The 18,935-nt window shown below is 35.4% G+C and overlaps 1 protein-coding gene across 1 annotated transcript in view; it reads right to left on the bottom strand.

Annotated features, from left to right (window-relative positions):
* RYR2 (ryanodine receptor 2) overlaps window positions 1-18,935 on the bottom strand; it is a 786,704-nt gene that overhangs the window by 125,525 nt on the left and 642,244 nt on the right. Inside the window, exons 62-65 of the mRNA XM_054561059.1 lie at window positions 7,478-7,538; window positions 6,133-6,371; window positions 4,523-4,604; window positions 1,276-1,406 (exon numbers count right to left, since the gene is read on the bottom strand). Coding sequence (XP_054417034.1) covers window positions 1,276-1,406; window positions 4,523-4,604; window positions 6,133-6,371; window positions 7,478-7,538 — 513 coding nt within the window. The remainder of the gene's footprint in view (window positions 1-1,275; window positions 1,407-4,522; window positions 4,605-6,132; window positions 6,372-7,477; window positions 7,539-18,935) is intronic.

Genomic DNA, 18,935 nt, shown 5'->3' on the forward strand with positions numbered 1-18,935 from the left:
TTTTTGAGGAAGTTTTGAAGTCCCCCACTCACGGCTCCACCGAATACCTGATGCCTTGCTCAGACCTGTATTTTCAGCCCTGTAATACCTCCTACCCAGCAGATACTCAAATCTTTCCTGGATTACTTAGCTTTCCAGGCACTCTCCGTCCGCAGGAACAAAGCTGCTTTTCACCGTGCAGCAAAATTGCACTTTTACAACTCATCTTTCCAACCATTCAGTGGCATTTCATATCCCTAACCAAATTCCCTTTTCCTAAAACTCCCTTCTTTCTTAACATTCATGTGCCCAGCCTTTTTGGCTCCCTCTGAATGTTGTCAGTGTCCTCACTGACTCTCTTCTCCTTGCTGAAATTTTTTGTTGTTGTTGTTGAGACGGAGTCTCACTCTGTCACTAGGCTGGAGTGCAGTGGCACGATCTTGGCTCACTGCAAACTCTGCCTCCCCGGTTCAAGCAATTCTCCTGCCTCAGCCTCCTGAGTAGCCGGGACTACAGGCACGCACCACCATGCCCGGCTAATTTTTGTATTTTTAGTAGAGACGGGGTTTCACCATGTTGGTCAGGCTGGTCTTGAACTCCTGACCTCATGATCTACCCGCCTCGGCCTCCCTAAGTGCTGGGATTACAGGCGTGAGCCACTGCGCCCAGCCCTTGCTGAACTTTCAAATGCTGATTATCTTTAGGAATTTATCTTTGATTCTCTTCTCTTTTTTGGTTTGCATGTTCATCTAGACAATTTTGGCCATTCTTTCTGCTATAAGCTAATATCTGTAAAGCCATGTTTCTTAAAAACTGTTCTGACTCATCCTGGATGTCTCAAGCACAACTAAAACACAGTGGATCTAAATTTAAACTTCTCCTTTTCTCTCCAGCCTATCTTGAGCATGCCCTAACTTGGTGGGGACATTATCCAGTCAGCCACCCAGAAGAGAAACCTGGGATTACATCTAGGCTGCGATACTCCCTCATCTGCCACACAAGATGACTCTACCTCTAGGAGCTCTCACAATCAACACACATACACGCTGTCCAAGGGGCCTGCTCAGTCATCTTGCTCTTGAATTACCACATATTCTGATTGCTGCCCTATATGTATCATATCTTCCTCATCTATCACAGGGTACATCACATAGAATACCAAACAATAGTATTTAAGAACAAGCAAGACTGAAGATAGTAAACTGAAACAGCTCATTAAAAATCAGTATTGGACAATATGATAAATATCAAGTTTTAGCTTCATATCTCAAAGCACTGCACATGTTTCTGTGTTACCTGCTCTTTCTCGTGAAGACTTGGTATTGTAGATGGAGTAAATATTATGTTTGTCCAGATGAGTTTCCAAAAATGCTACAGGAAAGGCACCCGCAAAGGCAGCTAGACATTCTCCTAATGCAGAACGTTGCCTATAAGTGGAAATTGCTTATGTTTTAACGTCTTCCAAGTGAGTAACTAAAAAAGTCATATTACAATTAGCAAGTTTAACCTAAAAGGAATGATAATATTGGTACTAATAAAATTAACTCCCAAATCCAATTTCTGTATTGCTAAACATCATATGCTTTCAATAGCAATATCCTCGCCATTTGAAAAAAAGCTAAATTATCTGTTAGCAAAAAATTATCTGTCAACTTATTTCCTCATATCTGATTGGACTAGTCCTTTTATTTCATTAATTCACTTTAAAATTCTGTTTCAATTAGTGATTCTCAGACTGATTCTGATAATTTGTGTTGGCATTCTGGAAATATCAATTTTTCTTTTGGATGACTTATGTTAAAATATCTGTATTTGTAGATATTTTAGAAAAAGTTCAACTGTAACTTTTTCTAAATATCTATTTTTTTCAAAATGTCTTTTCCTTACCTTTGAAATTGTTTTTCTGTTTTCCCCACTTTATAATTGCAAAATTAATTGCACAAAAAAGACTTAAAAAACAAGGCACCAAAAACCAAAACATTATTTAGAACCTAAAAAAATGACCTCGAATTTTGTCCAGATAAATACATAGGCAAAAACAACAATGACAAAAACGAAAGCAACAGCAATAAGAAGGAATTAGAGGGTTTGAAAAACCAGATATTAAAATATTTTTAAAAATACTTACAGTTCAGGCTATATGATATTGATTTATTCATAAAAAATCAAATAATAGAACAGAATAGAAATTCTAAATGTAATCTAGTAAATATATTTAAATCAGGGAATAAAATAAATAGTTAATAAACGATTACTTTACAAACGGTTGATGATTTAAAAAATTTAATTTGAATCCTACATAATACCCAAGAGAAATAAAATTCAGATATAGCTCTAGTTATTCCCTTCTTATCTCAGAGATGATCATTCCAGACATTCTCTGCTTTCCTCGAGCTTTCCACACGTCTTTTCTCAGCCATCATCTGGCTTAGGACTCAAGGCATTCTTCATTGAGAAAACAGAAGCTACTAGACACAGACTTATCTGCTACAGCTTCTACCTGTTTTCTGTTGCACAGAGAAAAGTTATAGACTTCAAAAGTCGCCTTCTAAAAGATACATTCTCGACTACCTTGTTCCCTAAATTGTGTGATTATTCACAGGACAAACTATACCTTGCCACTATAATATTTATCAGTTTGCATGTTTGTTTTGGTTTGGATTCCTCCACCAGATATAAAACCTATGAGAGTAGAGAAGTACCTTATTTCTGTATCCTAGCATCTGGCATTTAATAAATATTTAGGACATAAACAATAGGATTATAAAGTTAAATATAAAGGGCTGGAAGCATGAAAAGTCTAGGAGAATAAATGTTTGAAATGCTAACTGCTAAATGTGTAGTCTAAACTTATCAGAATCATAAAACTAAGGGGAAGAAACACACATGAAATAATTGACAGATTATGTCAAAATTATATAAAATTTGATTATACAAAAATTCAACATTACTATGTCATAAAATGCTACCTGTATACAATTTTTATATATTTTTTATATATTTATATATATTTTATATATGAGCACTATATATATAAATATAAAGGTAAAAAAATGCTAAAAATCACAAAAACAGGAGAAATAATAGGCAAGAGGTTAATCATTTTAATAAACAAAAGCATTATTACAAATCAGCATGACAATACATTAATAGAAAAATAGATGCAAGATGAGAAAAGGTAATTCATAAAGTAAAGAAACACAAATGGCAAGGTAAACATGAAAAAAATAGCAAGTAGATGGTAATCAGGAAAGTGCATTTGAAAATATAAATAGGGATCCTATATTTTAACTATCACATACACAAGCACTAAAAAGAAAAAAATGATAATCTGAGCAAGGAACAAATGAGGAAATTAGCATTCACTTCTAAAACTTGAGAATGTAAATGGAATCAATTTTCTGAAAACATAGTGAAATGAGTACCATAATCCTGTAATACAGGCATACCCTTTAACCTATAATTCCAAATTCCGAGAATACAGCTAAGGGAAATAAGCATAAAAATACAATGGAATCTATGAACATAGATCTGGCATTATATATATTAGTGAAAAACAGAAAACAGCCAACATGTCAAAAATAAAGTCACATTTCAATAAATTATTATAGTTCCTTAATATAGGTCATAACCATAAAAATAATATGAAAATTGAGTTTACTTAAAATGAAGGTAAAAAATGTAAAATGTTCAGAGTAAACCCAATTATGTTTTTCCATTGATCTAATCTGCTATTTTTATGTACAACTGTCATTCTATTTTAATTATTGTAGCTTTATAGGTTTTAATATTTGGTAGGCCAAATGAGTACCTGTTCATTACTCTTTTATTCCCCTGCAAAATTCTATTGGCTAGTCTCATGGGTTTATTCTTTGAAATAAACTTTTGAATGATTTTGTGAAGTTGGAAAAAGCAAATTTCTGTTTGAAATTGTACTGTAATTACAGATTAATTTTGGGAGAACTTATATCTATTCATAATTGAATCTTCTATCAGAATATGTTTTTATTTATTCTGGCCTTTTAAAAAAACTTCCCCGTTTTTCTTCTCTGGTTCACAGAAATTTCTTACTAAAGTTGCCAGTGATCTCTTTATCTTAAATTTACTGGGGATACCTTTTCTTATGTTACCTATTCACATCATTTAACACTGCAAACCACTCCATCCTGAAACTTGAGAACATGAGAAAATAAAACTAGGTTTAATAACTGCTCATATTCATGTTTACTTTGAATTTCTGATATATAATGAGAAACGATACTAGCAGGTGCTTTCATAAGACTCAAACACTCTAAGTTGAAACTTCATATTAAGTATAGTCTTTACCATTAGTGCTTTACTTTCTTTGCATAACTCCATTGTCCTTTATTATATCAATTCTTATTTTGTTTAAAGATTGTCTAATTACTTCCAAGGAATTTCAAAGGTCAATCCGGTTTAGTTTATAACTAGGAAACAGGTTACGAAATGAAGATTCTTGAAATAAATAGTTATAAAACTTGAAGCAGCAATTAATACAAAGTTAAACTTTAAACATTCTTACCTCTCCACGTAAATACTCTTGCTGGTTCCCAAAGCATATAAGCTAGTCAGAATTCTATAACAAGACACCTGGACATCTTCCACTAAGGAAAAAGAGAATCTCACTTGAAAGAAAAACCCACGTATTTATACATTGTCCTGAGAAAGCTTAAGCTATATACTATTCAGTTTAGGCTATATACTGTTCATCCATAAAGAGAATGAAATCATGTCTTTTGCAGCAACATGGGTGGAACTGGGGGTTGTTATCTTCAGTGAAACAAGCCAGGCACATAAAGTCAAATATCACATGTCTTCACTTATAAATGAGTACTAAACCATGTGTACACGTGGACATAGAGAGGAAAATAATAGACAAGACTCAGAAGGGTGAGGGGGGCAGGAGGGGGCAGGAGGGGACAGGAGGGGGTGGATGATGAGAAATTACTTAATGGGTACAACATTCATTATTTGGGTGATAGATGCCCTAAAAGCCCAGACAACTGTACTTGTAACCCATAAATTTATACAAATAAAAATAACTAAACAAAAGGCACATCTGCTTTTTTTTTGAGATAGAGTCTTGCTCTGTCACCCAGGCTGGAGTGCAGTGGCAATATTGGCTCACTGCAACCTCCACCATCTAGGTTCAAGTGATTATCTTGTCTCAGCCTCCCAAGTAGCTGGGATTCCAGGTGTGCACCATCATGCCCAGCTAATTTTTGTATTTTTAGTAGAGACGGGGTTTCACCATACTGGCCAGGCTGGTCTCGAACTCCTGACCTCAGGTGATCCACCCACCTCAGCCTCCCAAAGTGCTGGGATTACAGGAATGAGCCACTGTGCCCGGACTAAGCATGCTTTCTTAAAACAAAATTTAAAATAAACGTTCTGCCACTGGTAGTTGTGGCATCCACTGAGTAACTCAGCAGTTTTTGCACAGAGGTGCCCATCACCTGAGGAATGGACAATGCACGAGTCTGAGTCGGTGATTCTGCTCAACAAAGGCTCATGTCCTGAGAAGGGCAGTGAGGAGTTGAAACAGCTCATGTGCTATTTTTTCCATGTAATCTTGGGCATTCTGTGTATATTTTTATTAACTACTGAATGCCAGCCCAAAACAGAAGATTAAAGCTTCCCTAAAAACTGTCAGAAACCTCTAAACAGAGGATACTTGAGGCACTCTAAAAGACCAATTATTTAGACACAGACTTTGTCTCAGTAGTTTTCACATTATTATGTTGTCAAGCTTGGAGAAACAATCTACATTGACTCAGAAATAATTTGAAAACATTTACTGTTGCATGTTATATGATTCAACTGCATTAAAACATTTACGTGAAAAGAGGCAATGTAGAAATAGTGATCATTTGGAAACTTCAACAATGTGGAAGTTATTTTCTATAACCAGTACCTTACTGGTCCTGTCTGTGGGTCCATGTAATTCAGAGATCTATTTCTGTAAGAATGGTGTCTATCACTCAAATGTCAACCTATAACGTTTTGCAATCAAAAAGGCATTTTAACATGTAAACAGTGTTTTAGTAACCCAGATGTGGCTATTACTGTTTTTGATTGTACTACAGGGTATTTCGATTAAAAAAAAAAACTCCAAGATATAAATTTACATACATATTAGGTCTTCTCCGAACTGATGCTGGCCAATATGTTCAAATAATGATGACAGCATTGGCAGCAGGGCCACTGTGGTGTAATTGATAATCTGAGTAACCCCTTTGGGCTGGTTTCGGGTGTGAGTGAACTGGCCCTGCTTGAGGTTTTCCATGGTCTTCTCCAGATCCTCTGCGGCGTTGTCCAGAAAAGCTCTGAGTGCACTTTTAACACTCTCCAGGCCAGTCTTCATCACTGTCCTAGAAAGTAAATAAGGGAGGACTCATATCTTCCAACAGGAACAAATGAAATATAAATGAAATGTGGTTCTCCTATGATATTTATTTCTCCATTACTCTACCCACCTGGTAACTAACTTTTAAAATCAACTCTCAAACAAGTTTTTTCAATATACTTGAAGCTACAATACTGCTTTGTAAATTATCTTTTCCAAATGCCTTCATAGTCAACTTATTAAAACCTTGCCGCAAAAGTCTGTGCTAATGCTGTATGCTTATCATTAATGGTCTCCAATTTAACTAACAAAACACAGCTTCTGAGTGAGTATAGTATAGTTAATCCGAAATCCAACAAAACTAGAATGTTTCCTGAGGTGATGGGTAGCAAAAAAAATTTCATGCCAGCTAAACCAACTCAACAAATGATACAGAATGTTTGTGTTTTAAGGTGTAGCAATCAAGTCTTTTCTAACGAAGCCGCTGAAGGCTGAACTTCATACCCTAATGCCACTATTTCTAGTAGGAAGTGAAGGTCTGTAATGGTGTCTCCTTTCTGCATTTATTAAGAAAAGACCTTAAATGAAATCTTAAACACAAGAATGGATAATCAAAGAGTATTGTGGAATATTCCCTTTAGGAGACATTTATAAACTTTTATTTAGATTTATCCTAGATATAAACTAAATGTATGGCTTAAAGGCTGAATCTATCATGCTAAATGAACCGATTTTGTATTTGGTCAACACGCTAGATTTCTGGTCAAGTTGACAGGGCAGAGTAGAAAACACACAGATGGGAATTCATCTACCTACACACTTAGTATGCAATAAGATCTCTAGAGTTGTCAGATTACCATTTTTCCTGCATGATACATTACCAATTCAACCCTCCTTTATGGTCCCAGCTGCTACAGAAATTACTTGACATTAAATAATAATCTATATATGATCATAGAAATAAGCTGCCATTGTATTAATTTTAAAAAGATTTTCTTTTCACCCACACCAAAGACTTCGTTACAAATCCAAAGAATAAAATCCAGACACTGGGTCCTTCTTCACATTCTTATAGAAATACATGTATCATTATTATAGTAATTTATTTAGGTAAAAATTGTATCCATTTACCTTGCATCCAAAGTCTGACCCAAAATATGAAGACAGTTGACAATTGATGTTGCATCGTTGCCTAAAGAGGAAACAAAATGCCGTATAAATTGCCCTGAGAATTTCTCAATGTTCTTCTTTTCTACCAATATTTATGCTAGAAAAATTGGTCAATGACACAACTCAACAGTAATAACTTAATTTAAAAGGTTTTTTAATAATCAAGTTTGAAATCATGCAGTTTTTCTGCTTAAAAGTGGTTATGCAAATGTAAGTAGAAAAGCAATAAAGCATGTCTCATCAAATAGCTGACATGCCCAAGAAGCATTCAAAAGCACTGCACCAGACTAAAAGAGTTTTAACCGAGGTTTTCAATAATCCCCTCTCCCTCCCATCTCATTGTATTTTTAAATCTTATTGTTTACAAACTTTTAAAGTCAGCTCATATCCTTTATGAAATAAGGTGGGCTTAATGTTTAACAATTTTAATTCCATTTTAATTGCACCAAAAATTTCTGCTTTCTTATTTCATCCCACTGCATTAAGATGAATTAATTTGCCTGAATTCCATTGCATGAAGGTAAATTAATTTCCTTGAATGTTATTGGTCTTTGGCAAAAACCAAAAAGCACCAAACCATCATGCAAAAAAAAAAAATCAGACACTAAAGAAGTTAAATAATACTCCTCTGAGATTTTGAGATGGTAGTAACTCCTCTTTAAAGCAATATAAAATTCACTCATTTTGATTGGCATATTTTACAAGGAAGTACAGAAATATGAGTGATAAAAGCATTACATATATTTTTCTTTGTAATGGGGATACAGAAAGCAAATAAAATGATGAGTTCAAGGTAACAAAATAATTTGACCACTTACAATACAGTTTGACATGATCAGTTCCTCATTACACACACACACACACACAAACACACACACACAATCATCTCCTGGGTCCTGAGATTGACAACTATTATCTGAATGTAAGTTTTCGTAATACTGGTATATGTTATGTTCTTTATACAAAAAAGTAACTTAAAATGAATGACCTAAGTACACACTGAAATTAGTAATTGTATTAGAACATGGGCAAGCCAGTTTAGTGATATGATACAAATAAGAAAAAATAAGGTATTTATTACTGAGATTCTGAGTTATTTATGAAAATATTCCCTCATCTTGTGCTTCAAGTCTTAGAATTCCTGGTAACAATGAAGACAAAATGAGCAGAATGGTAGGATTTTTTTTAATTTTCCTGTCGACTGGCAGATGCCAGCTCTGGGGCTTCTCCTGGAACTCTTAGAAGTATTCATTTGATGATTAATTCACTTAACAAATAAAGATTAAAACCAGGCACTCTCAAATTTCCAGTAATGAACAAAATAGTCCTTATGGTACTTGCATTTTAAAGGGGGATATAGATAACGAATCAGTAAGCAAAAAGAAAAAAAAATCATTTAGCAAAATATCAGCATATAACATAATAGCAGGCCACAGTTAAATATATATATAAACATATTTGTTATATATAAAAAGATTATATATAATTATACAATATATAATATATATTTATATAAATATATTATATATAACACATATTTATGTAAATATATTATGTAATTATATATAATTTTATAATATATATAAATTATATATATTATATAATATATAAATATAAATTATATGTAATTATATAAATATATTATATAACAATATATAATATGTAATTATATTATATATTCTATAAAGTATATATTTTATATATATTATATATATACATATACATTTATATATACATATACATTATATATATATACATATACATTTTATATATATATACATATACATTATATATATATATATATATATATATATATATACACACACACACACACACACATATACACACATACAGAAACTGGGTAGAATAACAGGGACAGTGCTCATGAGTCCTTCCTGGAGGCAGCATTTGAGCAGAGGTTGGAATGACGTGAAGAAACAAACCATCCATGTATCTGAGAAGGAGACCCAGGTACAGGGAAGAGCACGTGCAGAGGCTCTGAGGCAAAAAATGAACCTGGTGTTCCAAGCAAAGAGGGTCAAGTGGCTAAGGTGGTCAGACCAAGAGGAAAGAAGCAGAGTATGAGTTGGAGAGGTTGGGAGAGGTCAGGTTCTAGAGCTTGGTTACAGCAAGCCCTTGGATTTTCAGTGTGGTAGGAAGACATTCTTAGGTTTTGAGCAGGATGGGATACGATATGATTTATATTTTTGAAGAATTAATTCTCTATGTGGGAAATTCTGGAAGAGCAAGAGTGGAAGATAATTAGGGACCTACCGCAGGAACGGAATCAGTTCACTGATGATGGTGAATTCAGATTAGGATATCAGTGGTGAAGAACTTGAGAATATATATTTGAAGGATTTACTTATGGATTGAATGTGAGGTGAGCGGGAAAGCAGTCAAGGATAACTCTAAGGTTTTCTGCCTGAGTAATTAGGTGAAAGGTGGCACCATTGAATGGTATAGAAAGAGCACAAGAAGCAGCAGACTGTGGGAGGAAGGGGATGCGGCGGGGGGTTGGGGGTGGGGTCCTGACCCTTGCTTTGCACATATTAAGTGTGATGGGCCTATTAGTAATTCGGGTAAAGATGTAGAATAGGCAATTGATTAAAAAAAAAAAAAGTCTGCAGTGCAGGGAAGAGGTTTAAGCCGGAGCTATACACTTGGGCATTGTAAACATACATTAAATTTTAAACATCGTGGGTCTAAATGAAACTAGCCAGCATGAACGTAAGTAAGAAGAAAAAAGGCCTAGGGCCTCCAGTGTTTGGAGGCAGAGAAGGTAAGAACGATACAGTATAGACAATGGGAAAGAGAAGGCCCATGAGGAAGAAGAGATCCAGTGCAACGTGTATGAGTCCTATGCCACTATTAATCAGCCCCAAATCAGAGAGGCAGGTCCTTCATTTTTCCTAAACACTCAGTTGTCTGTCCCTTTCCCTTCCAATCTGCTCTTATTATAGATTATCAGTGTTTGTACTTGGTACTGAGTTTTCCTGTGTGCCCTTTTCCATGAGGGGTGGCCAGGGATACTTTAAACTTCTATTAATATAAGCTTGACAGGCTGGGATTTTTGTCTGCTTTGTTCCCTGCACCTAGAATAGTGTCTGACATAGAGCAGGCCCTTAAAATATTTGTGGACTGACTTTGGGATATAAGAAGAGTAGGAAACAGCACCAGGAGCCAGACAAATTCTGTGGGTTGACTGAAACTGTGTATTGGGAATATGAAATTTCTGTGATTGCTAAAGGAATAAACTATAAACTCCACACATTTTTACATTTTGGTAGACCCCTTTTAGACACAGCACAACTTTAAATAGAAACACCTCTATGTAAAAAATGGGAAAGGGACTCTAAGAATGCAGAAAAAATGGAGTCTTCAATATTTTAATTTGTAGACCAGGCAAAAGTGTCAATCCCATTAGCATGTGTAAGAAGCCTAAAATAATGATTAGTCTTGAAGAGGTAAAGCACGTGGTAAGGCTTTTCGATAAAATAATGACTTAAATATTGTCCTTCTTAAAGCTATCCAGATTACCATAATCAGAAATGTCAATCACGGTATTAGGAAGAACAGGAAGGGCCAGTAGAGTTTTGTTAAGATGATAAAACTTTCAGGTGGCAACTGGATTTTTATGTACTTGTTTACATAATTGCTTCATTGCTCTGGGTGGTGAAAAAACCAAAAGATTGATACTTTTCAACTCACAGTATTTCAAGGACCCAGCTATTTCCCTTGTCCTCAGATACACACCTCTCATCACCTCTGAGCACTTAGGGAAACAATGATAGATTGCCTATTTGTCCTCAAGATTGTGTATTTATATCAGTGCATCAAGGTGTACGTAAACATAAAAAGTACATAATTAAAATAATAACTTACACCTGGGTCTAATAACAATAGGGACAACATTGGGTTTTAAAAAAATTATAACAACTCTCATATATGACTCTCTAAATAATAAAAACAACAAATTACATAATATAAATATAAATAATTTTTGCATATTAATCCCAAATTGTTTTTTTAAATAAAGTTTCTATAACTCAGGAATTCTCAATGTTAAATTTGACATTTCATATGCCAGTTCTGTTTTATAATCTGATATACTGAGAATTCACAGAATGTTGACTTCTCTCTCTTCTGGAAACAGTGATAGCAGTTTTTTTTCATTGTACTTTTTATTTTTCTCTACTTTTCTAATATTGTATTCTTTTCTCTGAAGAAATGATTAATCTTGGCAGAATTCTATTAATAATGTGAAATACCGCTATGCCAGAACTTATAAATTTCTCTCACGATTATGAGGGAATAGAGAGAAATTGAAGAGTGTCAATGACTTTGTTATTTCTAAAGTCTGTGATATTGAACAGAGTAAAATTATTGGTTCCCTAATTTGGTGAGGAGTTTCAGTCAAACTGAGGACACATTTTGAATAACTACATATTCTATTCATTTTTCAAAGCCAGGAAATTCTCCTATAATGCTATGTTCAACTGAAAGAATTATCTGTATCGCTCTAATACTATGTTGCTCTAATGCTATGTATACTTTATTACTTTCATTATAGGCATCTAACTCCAATATTTCTGAACTTCTCTAAAAAATAGGATTTTTTACAGTATATATAATAAGTTAAATCTAGGAAATAGTTGTTTTTGCCATGCATATTGTCATAGTACTACAGAATTTTTAAATTAGAGAAAGATCTCAATGATCCTCCAGTTATGAATAACAAGGATAAGAAAATAGTGACAGATTGTGCATGATTGAACCATTATATTCTCAACTTAATGGCACACTGAATCCTCAAATATGCGTCTATCCGCAGTGATTCTGAGTACTTTAAGTAATTTTTCTTTTTTCTTTTTTTTTTTTTGAGAGGGAGTCTCGCTCTGTCGCCCAGGCTGGAGTGCAGTGGCATGATCTCGGCTCACTGCAAACTCCGCCTCCTGGGTTCACGCCATTCTCCTGCCTCAGCCTCCCAAGTAGCTGGGACTGCAGGCGCCTGCCACCACACCCGGCTAATTTTTTGTATTTTTAGCAGAGATGGGGTTTCACCTTGTTAGCCAGGATGGTCTCGATCCCCTGAACTCGTGATCCGCCCGCCTCGGCCTCCCAGAGTGCTGGGATTACAGGCGTGAGCCACCGCACCCGGCCAATTTTTCTTTTATTATATGTGTCCTACCAACACAAGCACAGTCTGAACCTTGTTAGAGATAATACAAACATATTAATTTTCTAATATAATAACTTCTGAGATAAGACAGCAATCATCATTTAAATACATCAGTGTTTTTTGGGAGAGATATTAGAAGTATCAACATAAACTTAATCCACTAATTTATTGATTAGGTAGAAATAAGAGTTGATAGAATCCATTGTATTACTTTACTTAGTATCTACTTTTAAAACTCTTCCAAACGTAACATTAAGATTTATGCCCTGGTATAAGTCAGGCATACTCACCCAGAAAAAAACTGAATATTTTAACAACAGCTACTGCTACATGTTACACGCATAATATTTATCTTGCTTAATACTCCTGTAGCTAATATTGGAGTTGTATTAATGATGTTATACATTGGGTTCTAGGTCAATATTATGCTCATTGTATTACAAAATGCTGGCTTTTTGTAATAACATCAGGTATTCCTAGATGTACCTATGTCATTAATTCACAAATTCTCCACTAACTCTGAGGAGTGTCTAGGTCATTCAATATTTCACCAGGATGTTAAAAAGGCACCAGAAAACTGGAAAGTAGAAAAGGCCTGTAAGTGACAAATATTTCGTGCCCGCCTTTTCAAATAGTTCCTGGAACTGAAAGGATCATTGTTGGTTGAGTTTCATGATCTTATTATTTTAAGGGTCATTAATTATGTGTTATTTTCTTTTCACTGTAAGTGGCCTAAGAGTTTTCATGGACCTCTTAAGGAATAAGAGAAAAAAAAAAAAAGAACATGATTCTCACCAATTGTAGGATAATTAGGTACTACATTTTTGTTAATAATCTCTTAAGCAAAATAAACAAAGGAAAGCTGTGTCATTCGTGAATGTAAGAAAATTTCCAAGTTCTTAGCACTTGTCTCATAGTAAGTGTCTGTGTACTTATCTACCTTCTCTATTAGACTGTAGGCTTCTTGAAGGCCGGACCTGGATGGCTCATTCATTCATTCATTCATTCATTCATTCATTCATTCATCATATATTCATAAAATATTTACTGTGTGCCAGACTTCCTGCCAGGCACTGAGAATGCAACAGTAAGACCTCACAGAGCTGAGAGTTTTTGCGAGAGAAGAGAGATATTAATCCAGTAAGCACACCATCAGTGATATGGAGGAAAAGTACACAGCGCCAGAGACTGTTATAATAGTAGGAGGAGAGAGTATTATCAGGGAGGTCAGGGAAGCCTTTCCTGAGAGAGTAATATTTGGATTGAAGTCTGAAGGATGGATAGTTTGTTACGAGTGTGAAGGATTGAGGAGATGAGTATTATGTGTGAGGGTCCTTTACTCAGGCGATAATTACAGCATGTGCAAAAACCCTGGGTAGAAAGGAATCTAACACATTCAAGAGGCAGAAAGAAGGCCAAGGAAGCTGAAGAAGCACAGGGAGGAGGAGAGACTAGGCTGGGACATGAGGACAGAGTGGCCCATGGGGATTGGAGGGTGAAACACTAACGTGGCTAGGTTAAGAAACGTGCTTTCTATCCTAAAGGCGTGGGAAGCCACTGAATATGCAGGAGTGTAATCAGAGAAGTGTGTTTTGAGAATATTCGATAAGATCATCGTGGAAAACAGTTGAGAGACGCAGGAGAGGATTCAGAGAGAACGATCAGTATGCTCCTGCAATAGTACAAGCGAAAGATGTTTGCATATTGGTCTGGGTTCTGGAGTGGAAAGAGAAATCAGTCTTCATTTTCCTATCCTCACATCTTGCGTGAACGCCTTTCACGTGGCAGACATACAATACGTGTTTATTGAATGAATGCATAAAATGAGAATCATTAAGGCATTCGATTTATTTTCACATGTAAAAAGAAAGCCTTTAAGGCGCTCTGATAAGCACCACCTGTGCCACCATCATTATTACTGTTGGACTCTTAGTTATCAGATGCTGCTTCCTCTAAAAATGATTGAAAGATTCTAACAGACAGTAATAGAAGGGCTGATGTATCCTCTAACTCCCTTGAAAATAGTAATCAGAATTTCTAGGTAGCAAAATTCAGGGGTAACTCTGGGAATCAAAGCACTATTTCTTTAGTCAACGTTGGGTCCTTGAAAATGGCAAATGATAAGGATATCACTTGTCAACCTGCCTACGTCCTATTTATATCCTGCCTGGATTTCCAAAATTCAGTATGTGCACCAATTTACAATCACTAGCAAGCATTTCAGAATTCAAACAGGGAAGCCTATATTTAGACAAGATGCTATTTTCTTTCTTTTTCATTCCATAAATTATCCTAATTGATTCATCAGAATTCTATGGGTAATATCACTTGTCTTCCTTTTTAAAAACCTTAGCTTTTTAAACATAAAATAAAATGGTTTAAATGCCTCAAAAATAATAGATGAGGCATAAAAACACTATTATCTTAATTCCTGTATAGTGTCCATCAATGCAGAAGAAATATTTTAAAGTAGATAACAAAAAATATAAAAGCCAAAGTTTTGAGAATCCTCGTTTCATATATCAGAAAAATATTTCAACCACAGGCGAGGTTTGGAGACACAATTACAATGTGGCAGCCAACCTAGAATAAATATTCCATTACCCACCAAACTCTGCTCACCACAATTACTACCACCAGAACATGTATTTTGTCTCTTCATTTTTTTTTAATGCTCCTGTCTTGTCTCCACTTTCTGACATATTTAAGGTTAACGTGTATCTTTCTACATCCTTACCTTCTCTGATCATCACAAAACTCAAGTATTTTCTTGTTAACCTCAACTTTCAATTCTGTCTTAATTTACTCTTAGGTTTAGGTCATGAAAAAATCTTTAAACCAAGATAGTACAGGAAATACAAGATAGTACAGGGAATATGTGAAGCTTAAATGCTTAAGACTTAAAGATTCGGCTGGGCGCGGTGGCTCACGCTTGTAATCTCATTGATAATCAATGTATTTCCTGCCAGAATGCAAGAAAATGATAAAGGCAGACTGAAAAAAAAATAGATTAATATGACCATATACGAACAAGCACTGCATATATGCTACCGGGTCTCTCTGTTTGGAAAAATCCACACTGGCATAGCCGATAAATTAAAAAGTAAATAGTTGGGTTATAACACTTCGGATTCATTCTGGAAATGGGTGTATTATAAAGGCTTTAATGTGTGTATTTTTGCGTGTGTGGTGTGCAATGTTGGCTCACTGCAACCTCTGCCCCCCAGGCTCAAGCAATCCTCCCACCCCAGCCTCCTGAGTAGCTGGGACCAAAGGTGTATGCCACCACGCATGGCTAAATTTTTGTATTCTTAGTCGAGATGGGGTCTCACCATGTTTCCCAGGCTGGTCTTGAACTCCTGAGCTCAAGTGATCTGTCTGCCTTGGCCTCCCAAAGTGCTGGGATTCCTGGCGTGAGCCACTGCGCCTGGCCCTGTGTGTGTATTTTAAAGGGCTAAGTATACTAGTTTAGTATGTAATTTATGTAAATAAAGTATAATAAGCTTTAGATAAATTAATAAAATCTAATAATTTTAATAAGACTAGAAACATCTTATACGTGAAAACTGTAAGGTTACATTTTACATAGCACTTTAATGTGAATTATTTCATACAAAATCGATCTCTAGGTTTATTAGGTATTTTAGCCCACTTTAACAATGAACAAATGCAGGTTCAGAGAATTTAAGTCCCTTGTCCAAATCATTCAGCTGTTAAGTTAGAAAAATAGGACTTACAGCTAGGTTTTCTGATTCCAAACCCACTATTCTCTCTAGGATGTCATATTAGCATCTACAGCCCATAATATGTGACGTTTAAATACTATACCAATACCCATAATATGTGAAGCTTAAATGCTTAAGACTTAAAGATTTGGCCAGGCACAGTGGCTCACACTTGTAATCCCAGCACTTTGGGAGACCGAGGTGGGCAGATCACCTGAAGTCAGGAGTTCGAGACCAGCCTGGCCAACATGGTGAAACCCTGTTTCTACTAAAAATTAGCTGTGTGTGGTGGCGTGCACCTGTAATCCCAGCTACTTGGGAGGCTGAGGCAGGAGAATTGCTTGAACCTGGGAGGTGGAGGTTGCAGTGAGATGAGATTTCACCATTGCACTCCAGCTTGGTGGGCAACAAGAGCGAAACTCTGTCAAAAAAAAAAAAAAAAAAGACTTAAAGATTCTAATAATTTGGCAAATCTGTACTAGATGTTTGATTAATAAAGCCATCTTGAAGTTTATATTTTATAGGCAAATATCAAAGCAAATTTGAAACAATAACATACACTTTAATAATATAAAAATGTGCAAAAATACGCTTTGAGATATAAAGAAACACATACCAGGTCTCCAATAAATTCCCCTTAAAATAAAAATAATAGTATTAAAAGGCTAAGGGATGAAACCACAATGTCTAATTGAAATACTAGGAGTACACAGGGAAGGAACTAATGTTAAGGTCTAGTTTTTCACCCCTAACAAGCATGACAAACTGTATTACACATTTATGTTCAATGATCAAACTTAAATGACATATTCAACAAAAATGGAATTTCAAGAATAGCCGAAAAGAATCCATAGAACGGAGTCTACATGTAGTTCCTTTGGAGATGGTTATAATTTGAAAAATGGCACAAGGGAGGCTCCAGGCATGTTGGAAACGTTCTATGTCTTGGCCTGAGCTATGATTAAATGGCTGTATATGCATATACATTTTCATCAAGTTGTTCTTTTTATTTGCTTGTATTAGAGACAGGGTTTTGCTCTGTTTCCTAGATTAGAGTACAGTGGTGTGATCATAGCTCACTGCTGCCTCAAATTCCTGGGCTCAAGTGATCCTTCCATTTCAGCGTCCTGTGCAGCTGAGACTATAGGTGTGCGCCACCACACCTGGCTAATTTTTTTTTTTTTTGTAGAGGCAAGGTTTTGCTATGTTGCCCCAGCTGGTCTTGAACTCCTGTCCTCAAGTGATTCTCTCACCACGACATCCCAAAGTGCTGGGATACAGGCATGAGCCACCACACCTAGCCAAGATGTTCTTAGGATTTTGTAGTTCAGGTATGGAATACCTCAAAAAAAATTTTAAAGGAAATTATATGAGGTATAACAGGAAAAGAAGAATACAATAAGCAGGAAGTTAGAAATAGCACCATAGAAAGTATTATTATGCTCATTAATAAGACTGCAAAAGGGCAGCTGATATGTATAATTAGATAGCACTTGCTGAAGATAAATGGAGAATATTTGAATCCACTGTTATTCTGAGAAGGTTAAAGAGTATATGAAAATCCTGCCTGAATAAGCCCATGAAAATATTTCTCTGTTGAAGAGAAGTTAAACGAAAGTCAGTGAACTAGAAATTATTCTAAAGATAACTGCCCCATTGATTCTGAATAACTGAAATATTAATGTAAAAACTCAGGCAATTTTAATGAAATATAAATTTTCATTACTAAATTTAAGAGCACCAAATATTGGATATAATACTAGAAACCAAATATAGCAATAACCTACTATATCCAGAAACTATTATTTCTCAAAAAATGTAATGTGAAGAACTTATTTGTGCATGTGTGTGTGTGTGTGTATGTGTGTGTATATATATATATATATATATACATATATATAATATACATATATATATATATACCCATTCCTCAGTTTAACTGTGACTTTGCAGAAATGACTTAATTTTTTTAATCCTCAGCTTTTCCTGTAAATAGAATTGAACTTATAATACCTCTAGCAATACATTCAATGTTTTATTACTAAAATTACTCCAAAACTGTCTCAAAACCTAGAGAGCAAAGGGTTCACATTTTCTTTGGCGGTTTATAAAATCGGATGCAGGAAAGTGTGAAACACAAATTCCACCAGCCACTAGAGATTCTAAAGCCCCACGGCAGGGAAAATCTGCGGAAAGTGAGTGCCCACCCTGCATGGCTGTCCGGAAGCAGGTGCTCTGGAACATGGACTCCAGCTAGGTGAATTCTCAGAAACAAACAGAAACTGACTCTGGAGTGAGTGGTGCTAGAAAAGCCACTCTTGCCAAGTGAAGCTCCGAAGCTCCTTGGCTTCAGTGTCTTGACTATGACGTTCCAATGTTTGGAATGCAGAAGACATGCAAATCTGTAGTCAAGAGCATTAAAAAAAATAAGTGCAGTTTAAAATTTTGATTTATAACAGCTCATTATTTAATCTATCAGAGGTAACCAAACACAAATCCAAGGGCCTGGCTT

The sequence above is a fragment of the Pongo abelii genome, chromosome 1, assembly GCF_028885655.2.
Source record: "Pongo abelii isolate AG06213 chromosome 1, NHGRI_mPonAbe1-v2.0_pri, whole genome shotgun sequence".
Taxonomy (NCBI): Eukaryota; Metazoa; Chordata; class Mammalia; order Primates; family Hominidae; genus Pongo; species Pongo abelii.